The 14,725-nt window shown below is 36.8% G+C and overlaps 1 protein-coding gene across 1 annotated transcript in view; it reads left to right on the forward strand.

Annotated features, from left to right (window-relative positions):
- The window catches only part of IL1R1 (interleukin 1 receptor type 1), a 17,351-nt gene extending 8,725 nt beyond the window's left edge, over positions 1-8,626 (forward strand). Inside the window, exons 4-7 of the mRNA XM_044669313.1 lie at positions 2,624-2,789; positions 3,817-3,960; positions 5,343-5,510; positions 8,223-8,626. Of these exons, the coding sequence (XP_044525248.1) occupies positions 2,624-2,789; positions 3,817-3,960; positions 5,343-5,510; positions 8,223-8,626 (882 nt within the window). The remainder of the gene's footprint in view (positions 1-2,623; positions 2,790-3,816; positions 3,961-5,342; positions 5,511-8,222) is intronic.
- Positions 8,627-14,725: the final 6,099 nt, after the last annotated feature.

Genomic DNA, 14,725 nt, shown 5'->3' on the forward strand with positions numbered 1-14,725 from the left:
TATCTTGGTGTAGGGTGTGAGATGTTGATCTAGACCTAATCTCTCCCATATTGTTTTCCAAATTTCCCAGCAGTTTTTGTCAAATAGTGGATTCATGTCCCAAAAGTTGGGCTTTTTGGGTTTATCATACACTGTCTTGCTGAGTACATTTACCCCAAGTCTATTCCACTGATCCTCCCTTCTGTCTCTTAGCCAGTACCATATTGTTTTGATGACTGCTGCTTTATAGTATAGTTTAATATCTGGTACTGCTAGGACCCCTTCCTTCACATTTTCATTCTGAGACAAGATTTTAACCCAAGACCTTCCATCTCTGTATCTGGCTCTTAATATAATAAACCACCTTGTTGTCACCAGGCTCTACAACTTATCCTATCCTATAACTTATGTGGCTTGTGATTGCCATGTTTCTTTTACTCAATGAGTTCACAGCTGCTCCACTCCATCATTTCAGCCAGTCTGACTCTTTTTGACTTCATTTGGGTTTTTTTTAAACAAAGACACTAGAGAGGTTTGCCATTTCCTTCTCTAGTTCATTTTACAGAAGAGGAAATTGAGGCAAAGAGGGTGAAGTGATTTTTTTTCTAGGACACACAGTTAAGAAGTGTCTGAGGCCAGATTTGAACTCAGGATGTTGTGACTTCCTGACTCTAGACCCAGTGTTGCATCCATTACACCATCCAGCTACCTAAAAATTAGTTCACAGCAACTACTAAATAGGCTCTCTCACTATTTTATTTATTTGAATAACTCTCTACTGCCACAATCTAGATGATTGGTGGAGGTGAGGATGGGAAAGGAGTGTTCAAATTCCAGCTCTGCAGCTTACTGGAGGTGTGACCCTGGACAAGTGAAACAACCTCTCTGAGCCTCAATTTTCTCACGTATAAAAATGGGGATAATGATACTTGGGAACCTAGGTGATACAGATAATAAAGTACCAGGCCTAGAATCAGGAAGACACAACTTCCTGAGTTCAAATCTGGCCTTAGACATTTCTTAACTGTGTGTCCTTGGGCAAGTCACTTAATCCAGTTTGAATCAGTTTTCTTACCTGTAAAATGAGTTAGAGAAAGAAATGTCAAACCAATCTAGTATCTTTGTCAAAAAAACCCTAAATGTATATTGGTTCCAAGGCAGAAGAATGGTGTCACAAAGAGTTAGAACAACAACAATGACACTTACATATCATAACATAGGATTGATGGAGGCAAAATTCTACGTAAACTTTAAGGTAATCAATAAATGAGAGCTAGTTTTGTTCCTTTTGTAAAAATTGGGCCTTAGCTACACAGCTTTTCCTGTTGTTGTTGTTTTTTAATAGCTATGGGCCTGAGTTCTTTTTGGTGCCTGTTCAGTTTGTTCTATAAGTGTTTACAGAGTACAACTATTGCTAACTATTTCTCTCTGTATTCTGTGGAGGTTCAAGTGTCTGACTGTAATTGTGTGTTATTGTTGTTCAATTGTTTCAGTTGTGCTAGACTATTTGTGATGCCATTTGAGATTTTCTTGGCAAAGATACTGTAATAGTTTGCCATTTCCTTCTTCAGCTCATTTTAGAGATGAGGAAACTGAGGCACATAGGGTTAAGTGACTTACCCAGAGTCACACGGCTAGTAAGTGTCTGAGACCAGATTTGAACTCAAGAAGATGAGTCTTCCTGACTCTAGCCCTGGTAGTCTATCCACTCTACCACTTTGCTGCTCTGCAACTGTGTGTAGGAAATTGTAATTGCAACTTCTACATTCATTTTTATTATGGTACCAAAAAAATAGCGCCAAAGAAAGTTCCTTTCTTTGAGATTTTCCCCTTTCTTCAAATCAGGATCATTCAATTTGATTCCCTTCATACTCATGAAAGCAAGAACTTTTGGGACTTCCTTCATTTGTAATTATCTAAACTTGATGACTTCCTTGGATGCTATTTCTTGTAGACATCTCCCTGAATTCATCTTTTCTTTTTCTTGGCATCCCACCCAAGCAAGAGTTTCTGACATGTTGCCCCTTCCTTGATTCCTGTTCCTTATCTACTTCCTAGCTTTCAAACCTTTTATGTCTTTCTTAAAGAAAACTCCAAATGGCATGATAAAGTGTTGGACACTGAAAGATGACTGATCTGAATTTTTCCTAATCACAATACTGGGTGGTTTTTTCCCTCATACTCTCTGTCTTCTAACATCTCACTACTACCCTTCTATCAGGTCCTTCTATCTCTAATTCTTTCTCTGTGATCTTACCATTCAAGCATCATCTTTGGACAGGCTCTATTAGAAGACTTTGTTTTCTTAGTATGACATGAAACCTACAATATGGCTTTGCATGGTCTAATCAGCCATGTGTTGCTTTTAAGGCAATTATCATCACATCATAAAGCTAAAAGGGACCTTGGAAGTTCTTAGTCTCATCCCCTCACCCCATAACAGGAATGCCCTCTATTTCGTCCTTGACAAAAAGTTATTTTGATCCAACAGTTTGATTGGTGGGAAATCACTAGTTTACAACATAGGTAATAGCATAAAGAGCCTGTTGTTACCTATGCAACAATTTATTTTAATGGAAAAAAGAAAAATAGAATGAAGTGAAATGATTTGTGTTGAAGTTTTCTTAAATAACCTTGTTTTTTCTGTTTCTTGAATAGAATCCCCAATTTAACCAAAACGAACCCCAGTACAGAGGTTTCCAGGCTTAACATTTCCAAAGTGCAAAGTAAACATTATCTGTACCCATTTATCTGTTCGGTTAAAAATAATGTTGGTGAAGTTTCAGCATATATTGCCTTGATACCACCAGGTAAGCAATTTGATTATTTATTTGAACTACAATTATATCGTATTGTACTAAGCTCTCCACTTAAAATGGAGAATAATAAATATTAATAAAAATAATGTCTCAATAACAGGCTAATTTGGGACTTTGAAACAATTCAGAAAGAGAATTTTTGGCTAGTTTGCTAAATGATTGTGATTTTTTTTAGTGAAAACTTTGCATTTTTGAATTTGGTCTCTGATTGGCCTCATCAGAATAAATATATCATTAATTTTCTTGGGAGATTAGGTGGAGTAGGAGAAGGAAATAATAAGACAGAAAGCTTTCATAAGCACCAGACTGTGTACTTTAAACCCACTCTTCCCCCTGAGTGAAAGAAAGGAGTTATTCAGTCAGTAGAATTGGGTAAAAGACCATATTTGACAACCAGGATGAGCAGTGTTGTTATTAACTAACATTAATGACAATTGGGGAAGTTGATACCTGAAGTAAGCTATGTTTCAACTGGACAAGTCCCCTCCACCTGCCAATAAAGCTTTAGTATAATGACCTCTTATCATGGCCCCAAAGTGACCATGCGTTTTCAAATGTTATGTGGTCAGAGCACAAGCACTGTAAGGTATCATCCTGCTGCAAGGTGTTTTTTGAGCTTGGACCCCAAAACAGAGCTGAGGCCAGGCTCATCACTACAAGGGTGGCCATCAGGTGGTGAGTGTTTTTGGATAAAGTAATGTGAAGATCATCGACTACTAGCAAGATGCATTTATGTTTTAGCTCGACACTTTAAATCTGTGATTTCTTTTGTCTCCAATCTCCATTTACTGATGTAGACTGCAACCCTTCCATGAATTAATAGATGATCTTTAGTAGAGAGTTATGGGTAGAAGTACTAATAATTATTACATAGTGAAGATAAGAGATTTAAGAAACCAGAGAAATGAAACTTAAGAGGCTCTGCTTTATCAGAGGATGTTGACAATTCTAAACCTAAAATATCATTACTTCACGCTTAATATTTGCATTTCTTTGTTGTTTTTTTTTTCTGAGATAGTTCCGAATTATAAGATATACCTGATTGCTGGATTCATCACTTTGACATTAGTAATTACATTCTCCATGATTATCTACAAAATTTTCAAGGTTGAAATTGTGCTTCTGTATAGGGATTCTTGCCATCCTTATTTCCTGAAAAAAGGTAAATTTATGGTTTTTTTTTCTGTTCAATATCATCATTTGAATCATAGTAATAAATTAAACAAAAATAATCATGTTACTTAAAATAGAAAGTTTTATGATTTTCCATTTTTTGACTTTTCTGGAAAAGAAGAGCCAAATTGCTTCTTTTTTGTTTGTTTTAATTGATAAAGTCAGTTATGGTCCATGTTTTGTAGACTTATAGATAAATATGTATTGATAAGGATTAAATTATATTTGCTTTGAAGTTAAGTAATAATATCAATTTGTCCATAGAATAGAAGCCATATTGGTGAAAATCTTTTTACTTAGTAACTGAAATTATCACTCTTTTTAAATTGCTTTGTTGGGTTAAGAGTGTGGTGGCCATTGATAAATATTTTTAACAATCCCCTATGATCTCTGTGCTGCCATCTGCCTTCTAGAGTAAGAAATTAACAGAGTTAAGTCACCCCAGATGAATTCTATTTGATAAGTATCACAGAAAAAAAAAATCTCTGATCACTCACCAATCTACTTAAGGAGGTGAAGGTCAAATTTATGGTTGAGACATTTAGAGGAGTGGAAGAATGGGAAGTCACAAGCTTGTACCTGTTACAGAAACTAAGGGGGTCACAAAATTAAATTTATTTTAGATCTTAGATTAATTGCATCACAGTGTTTACACTTGAAGGAGAAGAGTGTTGACACATGCATATTTTTTGCCACTGGCACTTTTTATCATAAGTAAGAAACTAAATGAATTTTAAAAATTTAAATAACAGAATATATACACATATATATTCTGTTATTTTAAAATTTTACATTTTAAAATATGTACACATAGATACATACACATATGTAATTCTGAACATTCTCCATGATGAAATTTTCTGAGCTTATTTATTTTTAAATTAAATTAAAATTAAATTTTAAATTAAATTAAAATATTTGCTTATATTTTAAACTTTAGGTCAGCGATTTTGGCTGGTATGGCCATAATGTCTACATGTATCAGTACAAAAATAATCATGTTACTTAAAATAGAAAATTTTATGATTTTCCTTTTTTTTTAACTTTTCTGGGAAAGAGGAGGCATTGTGGGAAAATGATGCCTTCAAGTTGCTTGTCTGACTATTTCCAAAGAAATAGGGTCATGATCTATATTTACAAACTTATTTTCATGCTAAGAAGATAAAGCACTACTATATCAACTATTAAAACCGAGTCACCAACACACACACACACACACACACACACACACACAAAGAAAATTTAATAACATTTGAACAATTTATTTCATTCATATCATGGTACCAAAAAACTATCAATATTGATTTGGAGATGGAAGTTTGTGGTCTTTACTTTGTCAGCATGCTAAACACATTACGTTTCATCTTTTAGTTTCAGATGGAAAACTCTATGATGCATACATACTATATCCAAAAAATTTTGGAGAAGGGTCTACCTATACCTCAGACATATTTGTGTTGAAAATCTTGCCTGAAGTTTTGGAAAATCAGTGTGGATATAATCTTTTCATCTATGGAAGGGATGACCTTGTTGGAGAAGGTATGTTTAAAATAGGGGTAAGAACTTTATAGTAACTTATGAAATACTGTATATTTCATAGGATCATAGACTTAAAACTACTACTCTCCCTACCCCCACCATCACTACTATTACTACTACTACTAGTACTACTACTAGTAGAAACTCAGGAGATAGGTTAGAGCTCAATATGTGGACCTTCTTGTGCTTGTTGGTGATGGCAAGATCACCCTGTTTGTAGCTGGGGTAGAGCAGAGGAGTAAATCCTGGAAACTGAGTAGATTGAAGAACTATGGAGTTACAGTATATGGGAGAGTATTAATATGTATGTTGAAGATTCATATTATGAATATTTCTATTATGGGAGGAGAGAAAGACCGTTTGCTTTGATAAGGAGAACGTCCTGGAGATTAATAGAAAATTGGCACTAGAGTACGGATTAGGGGATAAATTTCAATGGTGTATACCTCAAAAGAGGAGAGTTTTGTTGAGATAATGTAGAAGGATATTCTAAATGCTACATTGAAGAGCAAGGAGCAAAATCAATGAGTCAGGAATTTGTGAATCAAAGTGCAACCATTATTGAAAAGGTATTATAGTATCAACCAGAGGAATTATTTCTCTGTTGGCTTCTTACCAAGGCAGGTAAGTGACCTACACCCACTAGGTTCTTAATGAATATTTATTTGATATTGTTAGCTTTTAGGATAATTTAATATCTTCTTGGTCCTAGAGTTATAGGTGGGGAAACTTGATTTTATCCATTTTCCCAGGGCTGATAGAAAAACTAGCATATAATAATCAGCAGGGAAGCTAAGTGGCACAGCGGAAAGAATAATAGGGCAGGAATCAGGAAGACTCATCTTTCTGAGTTCAAATTTGACCTCAGACACTTAGTGACTGTGTGACTGAGCAAATCACTTAAGCCTGTTTGCCTCAATTTCTCATCTATAAGATGAGCTAGAGAAGGAAATGGTAAACCACACCAGTATCTCTGTCAAGAAAACCTCAAATGGGGTCATGGAGAGTCAGACACAATTGAACAATGATGAAAACTGAAGCATGAATCAACTCTGCCTGTCTGACTTCATGTTTATTCATCCTCTGATTAAAGATTTCCAGTATTGAGAACTTCACTATCTTTCATTGCCTTCCTAATCAACGTAGCTTATGTTCATCCTCTTCAGCAGGGGTCGGCAACGTATGGTTCTCCAGCCATATCTGACTCTTTTTGCAGGAGCCATAAAGTCAATTTTTTTTTCAGGCACTGTTACAGGAGCGCACTGTGAGCACTGTACGGCTCTCACGGAATTACATTTTAAAAAATGTGGTGTTTATGGCTCTCACGGCCAAAAAGGTTGCCGACCCCTGCTCTTCAGGTGCAATACTTCCTCTAGGATGACCATCAAGTTATAAAGGCATGAATTCCCTTCTCTCACTGTATTTCGTATCCTGTACAGGGGAAATTTGGTACCTTTTATTTAGTCTCTTTTTAGCAAAATCTCTTCCTAGTTCTTTTAATAAGGAAATAATGAGATAAGTACAAGAGGGTTGAGGCATTGCTATTTTTTTTTAAAGATATGGAACTTTTGGAGCTTGAAACCTCACTATGATTTGGCAAGATTTTGAGACAACCTTGAAAGACAATGTTATCTGAGGCTTCATTAAGAAAGGTGTATATGGCATCTACAACAGGAAATGATAGCCTCACAGTGCTCTGCCCTACTGCCACAGCTAAAGGGTTGTTTTCTAGGTGTCATATTTTAGGAAAGATATTTCTAAGCTGCATGGTGTCCAGAAGAACATTACCAAGATGGTAAAAGACCTTAGTTTCATAACATATGGGGATCAGACTGGAGATGGTTAGACTGTGGAAGAGAAAACTGATTGGGACCATAATTGCTCTCATCACATAGGCAGAAGAATGTCTTTCAGTTAAATTTAAAAGGCATTTTTAAATGCCTTCTATGTGCCAGGCACTGCACTAGGAATACAAAGAGAAATTAGAATTATTCTGTTTGACCTCTGAGGGGAAAATTCAGAGCAATGAGTGGATGCTATTGAGAGGCAGATTTAGGTTGGAAGGAAAAAAGTGAAAAAAAACAAACTAAGCAATCATTGAAGCTATCCAAAAGTGGAATAGGGCAGCTAGATGGCACAGTGAATAGGGTGCCAGACCTGGCATCAGGAATTTTTCTCTCTAAGTTCAATTCCAGCCTTAGACATTTACTTGCTGTGTAATCCTGGACAAATCACTTAACCATATGTGCCTCAGTTTCCTCATATGTAAAATGAGATGGAGAAGAAAATGCAAATATGTCCAGTATATTTGCAAAGAATATCCAAAATGGAGTCAGGTAGAATGGTACAGACCTGAAAATAACTGAATTAAAAATTGGAATGACCTGCATTTTGTCTTCCAAGCAGCTGGGTATCACATTAGACTGTAAGTTCCTAGAGGGCAGGTACTGGTTTTTGTCTCTTTTGGTAACCACAGTAATTAGCATGGTGTCTGGCACATACTAGACACTTAATAAATGTTTATTGATTTATTGATTGATCATCCTCTAGGCACTCAAGTTTTTTGATTGGGTGGACATTGGTTAGATTAGAAAGATTTTTTCTGGCTATCTGAGCAGTGGATAGGGAGGAGACTCTAAGCATGAAAAGAGGTTGGAAGGATGACAGCTTGAACCTTCATATTTATACCATGCCATACTTTGTATTTTTCAGATGCCATCAGGGTCACCAATGAGAGTGTTATGAAAAGCAGAAGACTGATTATTGTCTTAGCGGGAGAATCATCAAGTTACAACTGGCTGGGAAATACATCAGAACAGCAAATAGCTATGTATAATGCTCTTGTCCAAGATGGAATTAAAATCATCCTGGTTGAACTAGAAAAAATTAAAAGCTATGAGAATATGCCAGAATCTATTAAATACCTCAAACAGAAATATGGTGTCATCCAATGGTCAGGGGACTTCATGGAAGAAACCCCGTCTGCAAAGACAAAATTCTGGAAATGTGTCAGGTACCATATGCCAGCACAGCGGCATTGGTCTTCTTCCCCAAGGGAACCCCTGGCCTTAGACTCTGTGCTTAACTATAAGAAGAAACAGCACATAGCACTTTGAGCACTCAGGGAAGCTCTCTTTGAAAGATTGCACAGATGACTGGTCTCCACGAGGAGAAGCTACCTGTTTGCCTTAAGTATTACCAAGTTGGACAGATTTTCATGGTGGCTCTTCCAGTCATGGAATGTATGCCTGTGTGCATATGTGTGTGTGTGTGTGTGTGTGTGTGTGTGTGTGTTTAGTTACTTGCCACTATGTGGTCCCCTAGAATTTTGTTTCAGTATTAAAAGTAGCTCATAGATGATGAAATCGTTGACAGTGACCTAAGGACAAGAATGGATCAAAGGCATGGTGGTGTGAAAGAACATTAAAGGAGAGAGAGGAGGAGAGGGCAGAAAACTTCCATATTTTTTCCCCTGAAATCCAGCACTATGAAATACACCAACATATAAAAATTATACTAAGAAGTGGGGCATGAAGCCATGAAGGATGGATTTTAAACAGTTATCTGTCAGAAAAGAGTTATCTGTCCAAAAAAGACCTGATCTTTAGCTTTGCCTTTGAAGGAACACAGCTGTCACCAGCCAGTTAATCAGAGGGAAATACAGCTAGAAAATTCCTCCGAAAACCAGGTTCAGTTTGTGTGTGTGTGTGTGTGTGTGTGTGTGTGTGTGTGTGTGTGTGTGTGTGTGTGTGTGTGTTTGTGTGTGTTTGAACAAATGGCATTTCATGGAGGAAGAACTTCATAGACATCTTTACATTGGCTTTGCTCTTGCTATATCCATTTGTATTTCCTGCTAGCTGCCAGTTTCCAAAGAATCAATGAGAATTTTATATTGATGTTTTTAATTACATTAATGGTTAAAACTATTCTCTAGGATTGCAGAGCTTTTAAAATGGCATTTGACCTTAGATTTCTGTAAGGATGGTGACCTAAAACAAAAAGAAAAAGAGCATTGTCTTTTAGGTCTGGGTCAAGATTTCACTGGACCACATGATAGTTTTTTAGAGGTGGGCCTCAAAAGAAATAAAAATACAAGCATATTGTAGAGAAAACTGTTCTTATTAAAGGAATTTTAGTGAGGAGTCCCAGATAATCTCAGTGGCTCAACAACCATTTATTACAGTATAGTGGTACAGTACTTATGATAGTGTCACACATAAAAAAGAGAGAGGAAAAGATTATGATTAAATGCCTTTTTAGAAGTTTTATTTATAATGTAGTCAGGATTCTTGGGAATGTAAAGGAAGCTAATTCTAAAACATTTTGGTTATAACTTGGAAATAATAGTACAGTCTGTGAAATAAAGGTAAGGGAAAGAAAATAATCAGAAAAGATTGAACACTAAGATTTTCAAGAACTGTTAAGTGCCAGTGGAGACCTTTAAACAGGGAGGTTTAATTATAATGGCTTCTCAGGGAAGAAAAATCTAATTTTTCATCCTGGCTAAGCTCCCTCTGCCTTTTAAAAATTTATTATTTTCTTCCTAGAGTCAATACTAAGTACTGGTTCCAAGGCAGAAGAGTGTAAAAGCTAGGCAATGGGGATTAAATGACTTGCCCATGGTCATACAGTATGGAAGTTTCTGAGGTCAAATTTGAACCCAGGACCTTCCATCTCCAGACAGGCTTGGCTCTCTTTCCATTGAGCCACTTATCTGTCCCTGCCTTATTTTTGTTTTTGGTTTTTAATTAATAAACATCTGTTAATTTGTGTTTTTTTTTCTGGTTGTCTCAGAAGACTATATGTTTCTCTCCACTCCATTTCAAATTAATGATATTTTTATCATACTTTTGGTTATGATGCCAAAACTTTAGTATAAAAAGTTCCTGCAAATGCAGCAAAGGCATCATCTTTGAGAGATGTTGGAACTGCTTTAGGACAATATATGTCCTCTCCCTCATTCTATAGAAAGAAAAGCATTGAGCCATTTTTTCAGTGTCAAATATTTCCTTTTTGATAAAATATATTGTTTATATTTTTCACAATAAAAATGTTTGTTCACTTGTTTGTGTAACTTTAGCAGATGTTAAATATTTTTATGTATTAAGACACCAAGTTCATGATTTTCAGCAAACCTATTGGTTAGTTCCAATCCATTGTATTTGTTTTCCAATAAAGTTGACCCAAACTTGTAGCTTTAGTAAGAAATGTGATGGTTCCTATTGCCTTAAAGTCTGTTTCTTTCTCGACTCATCTCTCTACCTTAAGTTCACACTCCCAGGCCTGAAAAAGTTTAACCAAATTAAACAGATTCTACACAAACGCTGAAAATGGTAGTCAGAAGAAATGCCTGAAAATCAATGGAATATGAATGAATTTGCTTAATTTAGATGTTTCTATCTGCTGTACTACTTTGTGGTATTTTATTTTGCCAGGGGAGGGACATTTTTAGCTTCTTTGTGTCTTTGCTATAAAATAAAATCAAAATGTGAATTTTAATATGGCGACATCCTACCCATCTGGGACTGGTCCAGGGGCAAAGGACGAGATTTAGACTCAGAGTACCTGGCTTTGGATCATGGCTTAGCCACTTATTTCCTAGGTGACTATGGACAAGGCAGGCTTATTGATTTTTCCTTTATAACGTCTCTTGCATACTTTCCTGTCTCTCCTTTACCAGTGCAACCACCCTGGTTCAGCCCTCCATTACCTTATGCCTGAACTATTACAATAATCTGCTGGTTTGTCCGCCTGACACAAATCTCTCCTCTCTCTAGTCCATTTTCCAATAAGATATCTAATTAATATTTCTTAAGAGAGGACCTATGCCATTACCCTACTCAATAAAGTCTAGGGGCTCCAGGAGCCCGTATCACCTGCAGAATCCAATAGAAATCTTTGACAAAGAGTCTTTTGTTACTTGGTTCCTCCTTTCCTTTCTAATCCCCTTACATCTCTAAAAACAAAACAAAACAAAACACCCTTACATTTTGTCTTAGAATCAGTACCGTGTATTGGTTCCAAGGCAGAAGAGCAGTAAAGGTTAGGCAAAGGAAATTAAGTGACTTGCCTGGAATCACACAGCTAAGGAGGTATCTGAGGCTAGATTTGAACCCAGGACCTCTAGTCTCTAGGTCTGGTTATCAATCCACTGAACCATCAGCCTTCTTACATCTTACAGTCCCCCACATGTATTCTGTAATTCAATGATACTAACTTTGATGTTTCTCAAGCAAAAAATCCCCCACCCCACATTCATCATTCATCATTCATCATTCATCATTCATTTAGCCTTATTATATGCCAGAAACTGTGATAAATGCTTTATAATTTTCATCTCATTTGATCCTTGCCTATCCTGGGACGTAGATACAATTATTATCCCTATTTTATAGCTTAGGAAACTGATGCAGGTAGCATGACTTGCCCAGGGTCACATAGCTTGTAAAATTCCAACTCTGGCTATTTTCACTGGCTGTCTCTCATGCCTGGAATTCATTCTTCCCTCATCTCAGCCTTCTCCTTCCTCTGGCCTCCTTCATGTCCCAGAAAAAATCCCACCTTCTACAGGAAGACTTTTCTTAGAGTTTTTTTTTAACCCTTGTATTTCGGTGTATTGTCTCATAGGTGGAAGATTGGTAAGGGTGGGCAATGGGGGTCAAGTGACTTGCCCAGGGTCACACAGCTGGGAAGTGGCTGAGGCCGGGTTTGAACCTAGGACCTCCTGTCTCTAGGCCTGACTCTCACTCCACTGAGCTACCCAGCTGCCCTACAGGAAGACTATTCTGATCCCTCTTAATTCTAGAGTCTTCCCTCTATTTGTTTTTTCATATTTATCCTGTACATAGCTTGTCTATACATATATATTGAATTCCCCATTAGATTGTGAATTCCTTGAGAGCAGGGACTCAATTTTTACCTTACCCCAGCACTTAGGATAATGCATTGGCCTGGCACATAAAAGGAACTTAATTGTTTATTGACTCAAAGCTTCAGTTTTTTCATCTGTCAAATGACTGAGTTTGACTAGATACATTTTAAGCCCCTTTCAAATATAAATCTATGATCACACAAACTCAAATTTACTCACTAAGAAAACCAAAAACCTCAAAGATTTCTAAGGAGTGAAATAAAATGCAGGATCATAGATTTAGAGCTGAAAAACATCTTCTAGATCACCTAATTCCCTCTAAGCAATTCAACTTCACTCATTTGAAAGATGAGGAAACTGAGACCCAGATATGCTTAGTGATCTCATTCCAATTCACAGAGGTACTATATTCAAGTTCTGGGTTTTGACCTCAGTCACTTGGCTTCAAATAAAATATCCTTTCTACAACAAGATGTCTCAGATAGCCTGGTTACTGTGACTGACTGTTATAAAAAAAACTTGGGTAACATATTCCAAATCTGAAAAAGATAAGAAGTAGCAAATGTGAAAAAGGGAGAAGAGGAGTTGTTTTAGGCAGGCATAATGATGGCTGTGAGAAAGGAGAATTAGCGTCCAGAAAAAGGAAAAACAAAGCAATGAAGCAAGATAAAAGAACTTGGGGTTCTTTACATCAATTTGGGGTAGTTCATTATAGAATTCTAATGTAGCACAGAATGTCATAATGTTGATTCCTATCATCAAGAAAGTCAGCAAACCTTATTTAAAGGGCTATTATATGCTAGGCCCTGTGGTAGGTACAAGGGATATAAATATTAAAGTGCCAACAGTCCTATCCTCAAGGAGCATGAAATGTAGTGGAAAGAAACAGTTTTGTGCAATAGACTCAAAGAATTAAGGGACAAGGGGACTTCTGGGAGTGGAACCAAGATGACAGAGTAGAGAAAGTCCTCAGCTAAGGTTTCCCTACATTTCCCTTTAAACAATTTTATTTTTTAAATTTATATTTAGAATATTTTCCCAAGGTTACATGATTCATGATCCCCCTTTTTCCTCCCCCTCTCATAGGGTTATAAATGTATCATTGTTCAAAACCTATTTCCATATTATTCATATTTGCAGTAGAGCAATTCTTTAACATCAAAACTCTAATCACATCCCTATCACACTATGTGTTTGATCATATATTTTTCTAATGCATTTCTGTTTTTTCTCTGGATGTGGATAGAATTCTTTCTCTTAAGTTTCTCTGGATTGTACTGGATCATTGCATCGCTACTGTTAGAAAAGTCCATTACATTCAATTCTGCCATAGTGTATCAGTCTCTGTGTACAGCATTCTCCTGGTTCTGCATCAGTTCTTGGAGGTAGTTCCAGTTCACATGGGATTCCTCCAATTCATTATTCCTTTTAGCACAATAGTATTCCATCACCAACATATACCATAATTTATTCAGCCATTCACCAATCGATGGACACCCTCTCATTTTCCAATTTTTTGCTACCACAAAGAGCATGGCTATAAATATTTTTGTACAAGTATTTTTCCTTATTATCTCTTTGGGGGTACAAACCCAGCAATGGTATGGCTGGATCAAAGGTCAGGCAGTCATTTAAAGCCCTTTGTGCACAGTTCTAAATTGCCCTCCCAAATGGTTGGACCAATTCACAACTCACAACTCCACCCTCTAAGCAATTTTAAAGAAATACCTGAAATCAAATTCTAAAATGGCAGAGTAAACAAAAGGTCAGAGTGCAAGATTCTTCCAGACCAAGTAAACTTAGGAGATCATAGAGAGATCTGTGCTACAGGAATGGGGGCTTACCTGAAGCCCAGATGAAAGGAACATCGGTAAGGGGACCAGGTGTTAGTGACAGAAGTAGTAGCAGCTTTGAGATCTCTCAAGTCTGAGATGGAGGAGGGTCAGAGAGAGATCATAGGGGACTCCTATAGCTAGCACTGGATGAAGTATCAGATGCTATTTGATAACTCCATTTCCAATACTCACTTCTGGGTTGCAATGCAAGGGCATTTTTAGAAAAGGGAAAAAGGGATCCTGAAGAGCTGAATTGATTGAAATCCTCAGGGATCAAAGACACTTCCAGGGTAAAGATAAGAAGAGTGGCCAGGAAATTTGGAACTATGCCCAAAGGACTTTAAAAGACTGCCTGCCCTTTGATCCATCCATACCACTGCTGGGTTTATACCCTAATGAGATAATAGGAAAAAAGACTTGTACAAAAATATTTATAGCAGCGCTATTTATGGTGGCAAAAAATTGGAAAATAAGAGGATGTCCTTCGATTGGAGAATGGCTGAACAAAT

Source organism: Gracilinanus agilis, chromosome 3 (genome assembly GCF_016433145.1).
Source record: "Gracilinanus agilis isolate LMUSP501 chromosome 3, AgileGrace, whole genome shotgun sequence".
NCBI lineage: Eukaryota > Metazoa > Chordata > Mammalia > Didelphimorphia > Didelphidae > Gracilinanus > Gracilinanus agilis.